At 33.5% G+C, this 11,450-nt stretch overlaps 4 protein-coding genes and 1 long non-coding RNA gene across 8 annotated transcripts in view; 2 read left to right on the forward strand and 3 right to left on the reverse strand.

Moving 5' to 3' along the window:
* Nucleotides 1–2,609, reverse strand: part of LOC108622762 (uncharacterized) — a 4,921-nt gene extending 2,312 nt beyond the window's left edge. Inside the window, exons 1-6 of the mRNA XM_026811719.1 lie at nt 2,494–2,609; nt 1,940–2,210; nt 858–1,021; nt 636–777; nt 359–532; nt 126–221 (exon numbers count right to left, since the gene is read on the reverse strand). Coding sequence (XP_026667520.1) covers nt 126–221; nt 359–532; nt 636–777; nt 858–1,021; nt 1,940–2,210; nt 2,494–2,574 — 928 coding nt within the window. The 5' untranslated portion in view covers nt 2,575–2,609. The remainder of the gene's footprint in view (nt 1–125; nt 222–358; nt 533–635; nt 778–857; nt 1,022–1,939; nt 2,211–2,493) is intronic.
* A 298-nt stretch (nt 2,610–2,907) lies between these two features.
* On the forward strand, nt 2,908–6,115 carry LOC113464045 (uncharacterized). 3 transcript variants are annotated; one of them, XR_003388872.1, is made up of 4 exons: nt 2,908–3,720; nt 5,342–5,410; nt 5,486–5,677; nt 5,845–6,115. It is a non-coding gene; the product is annotated as an uncharacterized LOC113464045 (long non-coding RNA). The 3 variants fall into 3 exon arrangements; XR_003388870.1 differs by having other exon boundaries at nt 3,632–3,720; nt 5,486–6,115; XR_003388871.1 differs by having other exon boundaries at nt 3,632–3,720; nt 5,567–6,115.
* LOC108622761 (sentrin-specific protease 8) lies at nt 4,069–5,424 on the reverse strand. The gene is made up of 2 exons (XM_018020840.2): nt 5,127–5,424; nt 4,069–4,983 (listed from the first exon to the last, which is right to left on the reverse strand). The coding sequence occupies exon 2, from the start codon at nt 4,970–4,972 to the stop codon at nt 4,304–4,306; it is 669 nt and encodes a 222-aa protein (XP_017876329.1). The 5' UTR covers nt 4,973–4,983; nt 5,127–5,424; the 3' UTR covers nt 4,069–4,303.
* Nucleotides 5,854–8,810, reverse strand: LOC108622763 (methyl farnesoate epoxidase-like). Of its 2 annotated transcripts, XM_026811720.1 has the most exons (9): nt 8,490–8,810; nt 7,976–8,298; nt 7,599–7,896; nt 7,208–7,396; nt 6,946–7,132; nt 6,762–6,882; nt 6,522–6,702; nt 6,146–6,405; nt 5,854–6,047 (listed from the first exon to the last, which is right to left on the reverse strand). In XM_026811720.1, exons 2-9 carry the CDS (start codon nt 8,088–8,090, stop codon nt 5,869–5,871), a joined length of 1,530 nt encoding a protein of 509 aa, XP_026667521.1. In that variant the 5' UTR covers nt 8,091–8,298; nt 8,490–8,810; the 3' UTR covers nt 5,854–5,868. The 2 variants fall into 2 exon arrangements, with proteins under 2 accessions (XP_026667521.1, XP_017876332.2); XM_018020843.2 differs by lacking the exon at nt 8,490–8,810 and having other exon boundaries at nt 7,976–8,439.
* A 134-nt stretch (nt 8,811–8,944) lies between these two features.
* The window catches only part of LOC108622764 (heat shock 70 kDa protein cognate 4-like), a 3,745-nt gene continuing 1,239 nt past the window's right edge, over nt 8,945–11,450 (forward strand). The window contains 5 exon segments of the mRNA XM_018020844.2: nt 8,945–9,754; nt 10,144–10,262; nt 10,513–10,842; nt 11,065–11,447; nt 11,449–11,450. The exon segment at nt 11,449–11,450 is cut by the window's right edge and continues 368 nt beyond it. Coding sequence (XP_017876333.1) covers nt 9,553–9,754; nt 10,144–10,262; nt 10,513–10,842; nt 11,065–11,447; nt 11,449–11,450 — 1,036 coding nt within the window. The 5' untranslated portion in view covers nt 8,945–9,552.

An 11,450-nucleotide genomic window follows, 5' to 3' on the forward strand; every position in this document is an offset into this window, starting at 1 on the left:
AAAAAATAATTTATGCATTATTATTTGTACATTTGCCCAAAAGCAGTCAAAATGACTTCCTTGGGCAATCTAGTGTTAATTAATATCGTTGGTTATTCTTGCCTGGGACAGGTTTGAATACGTACATCGACGATTACGAATCTGCTTTCTGGGACAATTCTCCTCCTTGCGGCCATTTTCAAGTATCCTGTAGATATCGGAATCTTTCGCATTCATAGAAGCTGTGTTAATGTAATTTTTGTATCATTAACTGGACAAAATTAAGTAAAAGACTAAGAAATTAATAGTTAATATAAATTTGAACAATATTAATATATGTTGATGAATTATTCTAGGATGCATTTGGTCATTTATTTACCACTTATCGTTTCTGACATTTGTCTAGAATAGGGAATGTCAATTCCGTATATGCTTCCAAGCTCAGAGTCGTGATCAATACTGCAAACAGTCAATTTCCTCCTTCGCTGCGTATGATTTAAATCCAACGTGGAGACTTTGGGGCTTGTCTCTTTAAAATTATCACTCTTGTCGTCTGAAATTAATTTAATTAATAGAATGCCTTACTTTTAGCCATTCTATCTTGTCATACGTTTAGGAATGACAAAATAGACGTTCAGAAATAAATACAATTTTACCATCTTCTTCGTTTTTCAATAACTCCTCGTTTCCGCTTTCCGACTTGTTACTAGGATCTATCGTGTGCCACTTCAACGGTTGAAGTAAAGTAGAAGCCACCAGCGAATGTAAAGTAAACGCTCCGTATAACAAGATCGTCCCCTAAACGAATAAAAGAAAACTGAAATATTTCACGCACTATAAAGAAATGAGGGATGGAATATTTCCAGAAATTGACTTACTTGAAATCCGTAATAGGAAATTAAATAGCTAGTCACTTGCGGTACGATTATCGGCCCCAAGCCGACTAATGTCAAGGCCACAGATGCAGCGCGTCCCCTTTTTGTTGTAAAATAAGAGTTCAACGCGAACGAAAAAGCCGACATAACTATACTCAAGCCCATCGCTATATAGAAAAATTATTTTCATCAATTATGCAATTATTATAAAAATTGTGTTAAGTATTGTCAGCATTTAGTCATTAAGTACCGTGAAGAAAATTTCAAATTCGTCTACAGAGGGTATAATAAATTAAAGCATATTTCATTTGAAATATATTGTTCGTTTCTTATATTGTTTCATATTGTGAATACTAATGAAACGAAAAGTCAGAGATAAAAAAAGGTGAATCATTATCATTCTAATCTTAGGGCATAGAGCGCATACTACTGGAGTGTTGAAAGTACGAAAAAGAAAGATATGCCTGCCTTTTTTTTATAGCATGGAATTGATCACGAGCGTCCTTTTTCAAATTGCTTTTTTCGTATCGTTTTCTGAGTAAGAGAAGTGTTCTAGCCAATACTATATTATAGCAAATACTACTACTACTACTACTGTGAGAGATAGCATGCGACATGCTACCCGATCTACACGTACTTGCAATGCCTAACAAGCTGCATCCAGCAGTATCTGCCTTAATTGTAAAATCGTGAACTATAAGATTCACTGTAAAATGAATTTAGTCATTCAGTTTATACACACATCCAGAGTATTTAAGCAAATTCTTTATTGCAAATTATTCCGTACGAAGTATGTACGATTATGTATGATATTGCATCAAATTACTTAATCTTATATGCGGCTGATAACGATTAGTGATAGGAGGAAATCTATCAGGTGTTCAGAAAGAGTTTAAATGGTTTTTTAATCGTTTAGAATTTCGATTCAATTTGTTTGTTTTGTAAAAATTCGGATCACTTAAAATGTGTACATAAAATAAAATTCATAATTCAAGAAATACTTCGCTATTGCAAATATAAATATATGATATTACATTAGGTACTGAAACACTTGTTATTCGTTTAATATCAATAATAGGACTTACAGGCACATATACCATAGACGATTAATAGGGAGGTGAATGTTTTCGCAAACGCTGTCGAGATGATAGCAATACTCCAAATCGCGCTGCCGATTGCAGCCATTTTTCTATATCCATGTTTTGCCAACAACGGACCGTTTACTAATCCGAGAATATTGCCGCTTGCTAAGTTCGTGTTAAGGATTATGCTTCCCTCAGTGGCGGTGAAGCCGAAAAGTGGAAAGGTATCTTTGAATATCAATCCGAATCCTTGCAAGATGGATATTGTAGCTAGCTGAGAATATAAAATGAAGTTTGTGTATTCAAACAATGAATAATTATTATATAAATTAAAATATTCAATAATTATTATATAAATTAATATATTTATAAACATAACATCGATCTTTCTTATCAATTGTTCTAATTTAATATTCGCCATATTTATATACTAAAATTAAATAAGCCTAGCAATGTCTTTTTCTTTAATACAGAAGGAATCGTACAACCAGAAATATGTAGAAACAGAAATGCAATCATCCTTAAGTATAATTCTATAATACATTTTTAAAACTTACTCCGCTTAAAGAAAACGCCAGGACAATCATCCACCCCCATTTTCCGTCCGGGGGTAATTTAGCAGTTTGTTGAGTAGTCATTTTGTTATTTCCTTATTAATTTATTATTATCGAAGTATGTCATATTATATTATTAAACAGCAAGCTTGATAATTTATTTCTTATATATATAATGTCATCACATTTTTTATCCTTAACGAACACATAAAACCACTCAGGTGTAATATTCTCTTTCGTTTTAGTCTTCAATTTTTAATGATTGAAACTTTTAATTGTTAAGTTCTTAATTATATCAGTTACGCATTTAATCGCAACACTCACTTTAACTCAAAAAATTCATTTAAAAAAAGACTCAATACAGAATTTTATAGATTATCACTGTTTAAACCAGTAAAACATTATACATAGTTAAATGTAATAACATTAACAATAAAAACGCGGCTCCTAATAAAATGACTTATACAAATATTGTATCGAGCAATGAATTATAACATAAGATCGGCTGTCGTGTGGTACGTAACTTATCGCGCCGGGTAAATGTGAAATATGGATTGAAACGAAACATATAACGTCTTATTACAGTTTGCGTATTTCACGATAAAGTTATACTCTTGCCGCTTAATCTAATCAGCACTTTAGTCGACCAGAACGCTTTGTCATTATCGTCTATCACGGTAACCAATAATTGCTATAATCAATAGGAAATTGCACGTATGTCTTAAATCTTCAACATCTTGATTGACGTAGCTCAATCCACGACATTCGATTTCTGCGCCCACTTTACTAAACTTTTGATCATTGCCAAGAACTTTATTTATTGCAGTTTGAGAAAACATCAGAATAAATCAATTAATTTGTATCTAAATATTAAAAATACTCTAAATTGTTTTACAGTTTTCGATATTATGGATTGTTTCACAGGATTTCGACAGTTTAACCGGTTTGAATAAACTAACTTGAACAGTACTAATAGAGATTAGGCCAGTGCGTAGTTTCAATTATTTTTACATTTATTGAGGTCAATTGATAGTAACCATTAGATTATTATTTAATAGCTGTTCGTCTAGTCTTTCATACGCAAATTATTTGACAGTCAATTATTTGTTTAAAAATTTTTAAAAAAATTCTTGTTAAAGAAATTTTTTTTCTCCATGTTTATTTAAAATGTGTCTGAGCTGACAATAAGTAAATCTTATACACATAAAAGCACATACGCAGACTAAGCTTGTAAGTATTTAACCCATCGGCTCATAGTTTTGCAGATGCTTGAATAACGAATTCATATAAAAAGACATATAATTTTGTTAGTAGTAACATTATATAATTATACGTTTATAGTTTTGTATATTTTAAGTCTTGATTCGAGTCTCATCAAGTATATTAGCTGTCAGTATGTTAGGATATTCGGTTAATCTGTCCTCGTATCTTCTGTAGTGTGTTTTAATTTCTAGTTAAAAAAATGAGAGAATTAACACGAAACATTATTTTATTCCAATTAAATTAGTTACACTCAACATATTTTTATATTTTATACATACTCTCATGCACACGCAATTATACATTATAATATATTCATTCTTTGTACATGTACTTATATTAAATAGGAATGTTCAATGTTAACATTGACAACAAAATATTATGATAATTATTAATGAAGAACTTGTAAAATAGGTATATACATGTTTGTTGCTTCTATTGGGCATGTTAAGATATTCTATAGTATTTCTGAGGTAGACATCCGCAGAATAAACTTGCTCAAGTTATCTTTAAATTTGGATACAAGAGATTCCATTGTATACAATGAATATTTTTAACTAGATTTGCGTTTAAGATTATTTATCAGGTTCAACAGTTCCATACGCTTCGAGCACGTTAATTCCTTAACACGATTGATGCTGCAGCCATCGACTTTCCCAGTTTTCGCAACGTGCTCTATAATTAAATCTGTTAAACATAAAACGAATATCCCACAATCGTAACCATTGTCCTGCTGTGGACAGTCCACGTCAATGAACTTTTTATTCGCTTTATCCAAGCCAAGTATACAATTCATTATATCTCTAGAAAATTTCGAGGCAACACTCTTATTGTAACCCCGCGAGGAATCGAAGTGGTAGCATGCTTTGCTCTGTCTGCAAAAGACTAGCAGACTCCAATGAGATCCACCAGCTGCATCCTTCCTATCGCAGTTGTTCAAAGGGAAGAAGATGCACTTGCTCTCAGTTATATTCAGAGGATCTAAGAATATGTTGTACTGAGAAGGATCTGTCATCTTTAATAGTTGCGTTAATTCAGGACTGACAAAAAATAGCTCCTTCTTTCCATCCTTGCTGTTGAATTTCTCATCCAGATATTCAAAGTAGAATCCAATTATTACATCGTTCAGCCAATGAGGTCCTTCAAGCAGGGCCACATCTCTGGCTCTTAGTAGGCAGTCATAGTAGCTTAGAACAATCTCATTCGATGGATCTTTTGCCATCTTAATAAACACTAAAAGAATCATATATAAAAAATTATATATATATAAAAATTGCACTCGTTTACAATATCCATTATATTACGATACTTGATTAATTGACCTCCATAAGTATAACATGAAATAAGTAGAGATATCTCAATAAATAAATACATACCTACGAAATTACGAAAATAACCTACTCGGTTTAGGTTACAATCTTGTCCATATTATGGCAACATAAACGATAGACAGTATTCCGTATTGTACTCTTACACTAAACTTAATTACCATTTATTCAATAAGAATCGCGTTCCTTCCTTCTTTCTATGTTAATAATATTTATTGTTATCTGTTTATGTAATATTTCTGTTTTTCTGCAATATTTTTCAGAATTGGCAAGTGCTATCATCTCACAGTGAATGGCATGAACTCAATATCCTCAATATATTCCTTCAATCGGTAAATAGAATCACTAATATCACCGAGGAGAGATTAGTAATCTCTCCTCGGTGCTAATATTATTTTGGTCAACAGGAACTACGAAATCATTGGCTAATTCCAAAGTTCTTTCGGTTCCAATTTGCATGCCGATTTATGTCGTGAATAATTATTCAGGTGATTTCGGAGGATTTCAAACCGCTGGTGTTGTGCAGCCACTCCAAAAAGAATTTCAAGAACTTTTTCGTATTTGGCAACTACAGCTACGATTTATGCAATGGTGTATAGGTGAGAAAACGAATATTACAGACTAAGTAATTATTCTTCCAATGTAATATAATGTAATGTATAAGAAATTATTATTAATCATACATTTTATGAAAAATTTTTAAGGCTCTTTCTAATCATATGCTGAAATGAAAATTAGATTTATCATTAATTCATCGCATTAAAAGTTCAACAGATTTTATCATAATGGTTTATCTTTGAAGAGCAACAATATCCATAACAGGCGGTGTGACAACAAATCCTTCAATGCCTCGAAGAGAAGGTTTGGGATGGTCAGATGGCAATGTGAAACGTATTCTTTGCAATAAACTTGCCATAAAAAGGAAAACTGTATTTTTCGCTAAAGTCTCGCCTAGACATTTTCTTCGCCCTATGTAAAATAAATGCATAGCTATTTTATTGTAATTCTTATATTAAAATGATTTTTCTGCCTCTTAATTATTTAATCAACCTGTTTCTTGAACTTACCTAATCCGAAGGGCATTAGCCAAGAATCGGTAATGAATTTTCCGTTCTCGTCGATGAACCTTTCCGGTCGGAACACTTCCGGATCTCCCCAATGTTCTTTGCTCATATGAACGCTCTTAAAATTAGCCAACAGCGTGTAATTTCGTTTAATCTCATAACCCAGTAAATCTGTGTCAACTATCGCACGATGGGGTATAGACGTTGGCCCGACATTAGCTAATCTCGACACTTCAGCTAAAACTGCTCTCAAATATGGCAATCTTAAAAAATAGGAATATACTCATATTTTAATTATTATTTAGTAAAAATATCGTACATATTTACTTAATATTAATATTGAATATTTCTGATTATTTTATTAAGATAAAATCTTTACCTGTCTTTGTCATTCAAAGACGGATAAACGTCTTTACCAACGACTCGACTGATCTCGTCGTATACTTTAGCTTGTACGTCTTGATGGACGACAAGAAACGCTATCACGAAACCAATAGTGTTATTAGTTGTGTCAACGCCAGCAGCAAATAAATCCTTTATCACGAATAACAATTGAGTCTCTAAAAAAAAATATTAAATAACTTTATAATAATAAAGAATAAAATGTTTGCATTATTACCATTGAAAAACGTGTAACCCGAATTCGATTCTTTTTGCGCTTCTATTTCTTTCAAATAAGCATCTATAAAATTTGTACATTGGTCGTCGATTCCGTGTCGCTTGTGTTTAGTAATTACGTCCTACAAAAATAGGTGACTGCAAAGTACGAAATTAATAAATTATTAGCATGACGAACAGCTTACTGCGAAGAAATTGTTTATGCGTTTCTGTCGTTCAGCGAATACCGAGAACCCTGTTAAATTTGGGAACAGGTGTCTCAGGAATGGGAAATAATTTAAAATACCGCCAGGAACGCTTGAGTTACTTGTGAGACTTTGTAAAATATTGATCGCTTCCGCCAGATTCGGATCTTCCGTTCCGACATCAAATCTGAATTTTTACACATTTTTACAAACTTTATTATTCAGATTCCTTTCTTTAAATGAATCTCGTAGGCTTACATACTTTGTACCATCTATCAGAAACCATAGGCTGCTCAAAACGGCCGCTGAGACAACAGAGCTAATTGTTTTAATCGTACCCCTTCTCGTTAACTCGAGAACGACATTTGTTAATGTGATCGCATCGTGTTTCAGCATTTCTTCCATCGAGTTTTTCCCGAAACCGTATTGCTTTAGTGTTTTCAATGCAAATCTATTGACAACAATGGAATATAAAATTCAGCTTCTCGAATTACATATTAAGATCACTATGCCAGAATTATATACATTCAAAAGTCAAATCGATTAATTTCACATTTTATACCAAAACCTAAGTCTTAGTTTTAAAAATCGAGTAAACTCATTTAGGATCTGTATGGCTCAAGTAGAGCTTAGAATTACATTGCATAATATACCTTCTTTGATTTTGCCAAACATTTGTATCCGTAAACAGTATTCCTTGTCGAGTGCCACCGGTTCTATATCTAAATAGGAATCCGTTTGGTCTCCCATCGAATTCCGCCCGATTTAGCATCTCCGTGATAGCCGGTTTGCCAGAAACAATGATCATCGGTTCATCAAAACCTAATCTGATACCGACTACTGGTCCGTATTTTTCAGCCAGTCGACACCAGGCATCCGCGTAGAATTTCGTTTCGTTTACTAGTCGTATTATGTCGAGGATATTTCCAATTAATGGTAACCCCTTAGGACCTTGAATATTTTAATATTATGCACATATCAATTTTCTTCAACAAGATTTGCTTGTTTATCGTATTTTATTATTTATTACCTGGTGGAAATTTTTGCGGTCGATTATAACTGTGGCATACTTTCAAAATTAAAATAGTCACGATGAACAGGATGATGAACCACATTATTAATTCGATGAACATTATCAGAACCATTATTTATATTTTATTATATTTTTATTTTATTAATTTGATATGCTTGCGATATATTCGTAGACTGTTATTATAAATAGTTAAATGACTCCAATCAATGTCGAGCTGACGATTTTAAAAGGAACTTTAATTTTAATACCGTAATATTAATCATGGTACTGCAATCCTCTTTTGTAAGATGCATTTTATCAGATTTTGTTGCACAACTTTCCTGAAACCGGTTACATGTTATAGAGTAACGAATTATCTTGAAGGTCAAAGTAATGTTGCAAGTTTATATAAAATTAATTATTATAATTCATTTTCACTGTGTTTGCACATTTTTTTAATGATAGTAAGTATCTTGCTCTATAATAAAACTCTAATAATAATAATCTATATTGTCGAAATAAATGATATTACTTAGACTTTTAAAAATTAATCATCACTCCCGTTGTTTCTGATTTTTATGTTTTTCCACTATTTCTTATATTTTAATAAGACGAACTGTTGAGTCAATAGAGTCTAGACGAATGATAACATGTGACTGCACTCTTGACGTTCCGTTTGCGAAGCGCAATGCAAAAAAGGACGTCAAGTGGAACAGAAACGCATTATATACTGAAAATAGTACTTTCACCGAAGTATTGGCTAAGAGTACGAACGTTCAAGGTGTTTACCAAACGTAAATTGGAAATAATTGGCACAGCGGATAAATCAATTGAGCAACCTTGCACGCACAAGTACAACTACATGTGCATCAGTAACCCGTTCACTAAATGTAATCATATTTTATTGAACATTATTATATATATGACATATCATTCAAAGTGTCTTTCAATCCTTTTACAAAAAAAAGAAGTGAAGAATTCTCGTGTTACGCAATTTTTTCTTGTATGCAATACCATCGCGCTCTTTGATTTTCTTAAGAAATTATTAAATTATTAAACTCTATTGTATTAATGATGTACATATCTTAACAATTTTAAATATTATCACTAACAAACGCTTATTTCTTTGAAGTTTTGTACCTCCAGTAAGAAATTTTCAAATCAACTTTCCTAAGAAATTGACACATCTATTTCTGGAAAAGTGTTAATATTTAGAGAAGCTTTCTCTGCATTGTGAGCAGCTCAATCTTACATCTAACGTTGCAGCATCGTCCATGTAAAATCATTACTACTCATCGTGCCTCTATTAAAAGATTCTTATTTCTTTTGCTATTTATTATTTTTTTTTTATTAACTTTTTGGTTTAGCTGTAAATATGCATAGTTTGATTATAAAATATTCATTAACGATGTGATGAAATTCCTTCCATTTTTGAATATCACAATATAGGATTGTAGGATTCTGTGTTAGCTGGATCATACACGGCGTTGGATATGAGAAGAAAGCAGGTTGAACGATCGAAATAATTAAACAACGACTGACCACCGTCCTGTCCTATTTTTCGGTTACAAAATTCAAAATTTCACAGGTCCACAATGGCCGCACCGGCAGTGGGCATCGACTTGGGTACCACATACTCTTGCGTCGGGGTGTTCATCAATGGAAAGGTTGAAATCATCGCTAATGACCAAGGGAACCGCACCACGCCGAGTTATGTCGCGTTTACAGAAGCGGAAAGGTTAATTGGCGATGCAGCCAAAAACCAAGTAGCTATGAATCCCACAAACACGATTTTCGGTAGGCGTGCGATGTGCATCCACATAAGAGTTTCTCGATTTTTATTCAAGTTATGCAAATACAGTTTGATCATTTTTTAAGAGATATCATCGTGATTTCTGATGGATGAAGTTAAAGTGCTAAATAATTATATACAATTCTAATTAGCGAATACTACTTTATAATCTCGTTTCATTTGTCAGAAAGCTTAACGGTGCTATGTCTTTAAAAGTTATATCGTCGTTATATTGATACTTCGAGGTCTATTAGTTTCGATCCTTACGTTGTTAATTTCTTCAATCTCGATCGTCTTTAAGGCCGATTCCATAATTGATTTATACTTTGAACGCGTATCGATATCAGCGCTCGAATCGATAATTAAGAAAAGTTTAAATCAAATTACCCGACAGACGCGAAGAGGCTGATCGGCAGACGCTTCGACGATCCATCAGTTCAATCTGACATGAAACAGTGGCCGTTCACCGTGATTAACGACGGAGGGAAACCAAAAATCAAAGTTCAATACAAAGTGAGTCCATCAACCAATGACTCTCAATCAATCTCGCGTTTAATGTGATAAATGTTACCATTCCGATGAAGATATTAATTGTTACATCTTTATTATTATTATTAGATAATTAGATATTTTATGACTCTTATTATTACATAATTTTATAACGTTTATGTAGCACTTTACAATCTCTCGTTGTGTCAAGTGGATTTTAATAAATCGATTATTTATTTTAAGTCCGTTGTTCAATTTTACCTATCGTTCCTAGAAAGAGACGAAGTCGTTCTTCCCTGAGGAGATCTCGTCGATGGTGTTGACGAAAATGAAGGAAACCGCGGAAGGCTTTCTGGGAAAATCTGTCACAAACGCTGTAATCACGGTGCCGGCGTACTTTAACGATTCTCAACGGCAAGCTACCAAAGACGCCGGTACTATCTCAGGCTTGAACGTCCTAAGGATCATTAACGAGCCGACTGCGGCCGCTATTGCTTATGGTCTCGACAAGAAGGGACGCGGTGAAAGGCACGTTCTGATCTTTGATCTTGGTGGCGGTACTTTCGATGTATCGATACTAACTATTAACGACGGTATATTCGAAGTAAGTCTACTTATCAGTACCACACGTTGGTCTCATATTTTCGTGCCCTTTATTGATATGAATAATAGCGAAAAGTCGTTTAAGTTACTCTATCAATTTTTGTAAAATGACGAATTTAAGACCAAACATGAATCTCTATTAAAAAAATATGAGCTTTTGGTACTACTTGAATTTAATGAAATTAAATTCTGGTGAGTGCATAAAGCAAAAGCAATGTTTCAGGTAAAATCAACTGCGGGTGATACTCATTTGGGTGGCGAGGATTTCGATAGCCGTATGGTAACACACTTCTCGCAAGAGTTCTCGAGGAAGTTCAAAAAGGATCTGACGAAGAACAAACGGGCACTTCGGCGATTGAGAACAGCATGCGAGCGCGCCAAGAGAACATTGTCCTCTTCAACTCAAGCCAATATCGAAATTGACTCATTGCTCGATGGGATCGACTTTTATACATCCATTACTCGCGCTCGCTTCGAAGAGCTTAATCAGGATCTCTTCAAGAACACACTGCAGCCTGTCGAAGAAGCTCTTCGCGATGCTAAGATGGACAAGGGAAAAATTCACGACATCGTCCTCGTCGGTGGCTCAACGAGGATTCCACGAATACA

The sequence above is a fragment of the Ceratina calcarata genome, unplaced genomic scaffold (genome assembly GCF_001652005.2).
Source record: "Ceratina calcarata isolate Rehan_Ccalc_2016 unplaced genomic scaffold, ASM165200v1 scaffold239.2, whole genome shotgun sequence".
In the NCBI taxonomy this organism is placed as follows: Eukaryota; Metazoa; Arthropoda; class Insecta; order Hymenoptera; family Apidae; genus Ceratina; species Ceratina calcarata.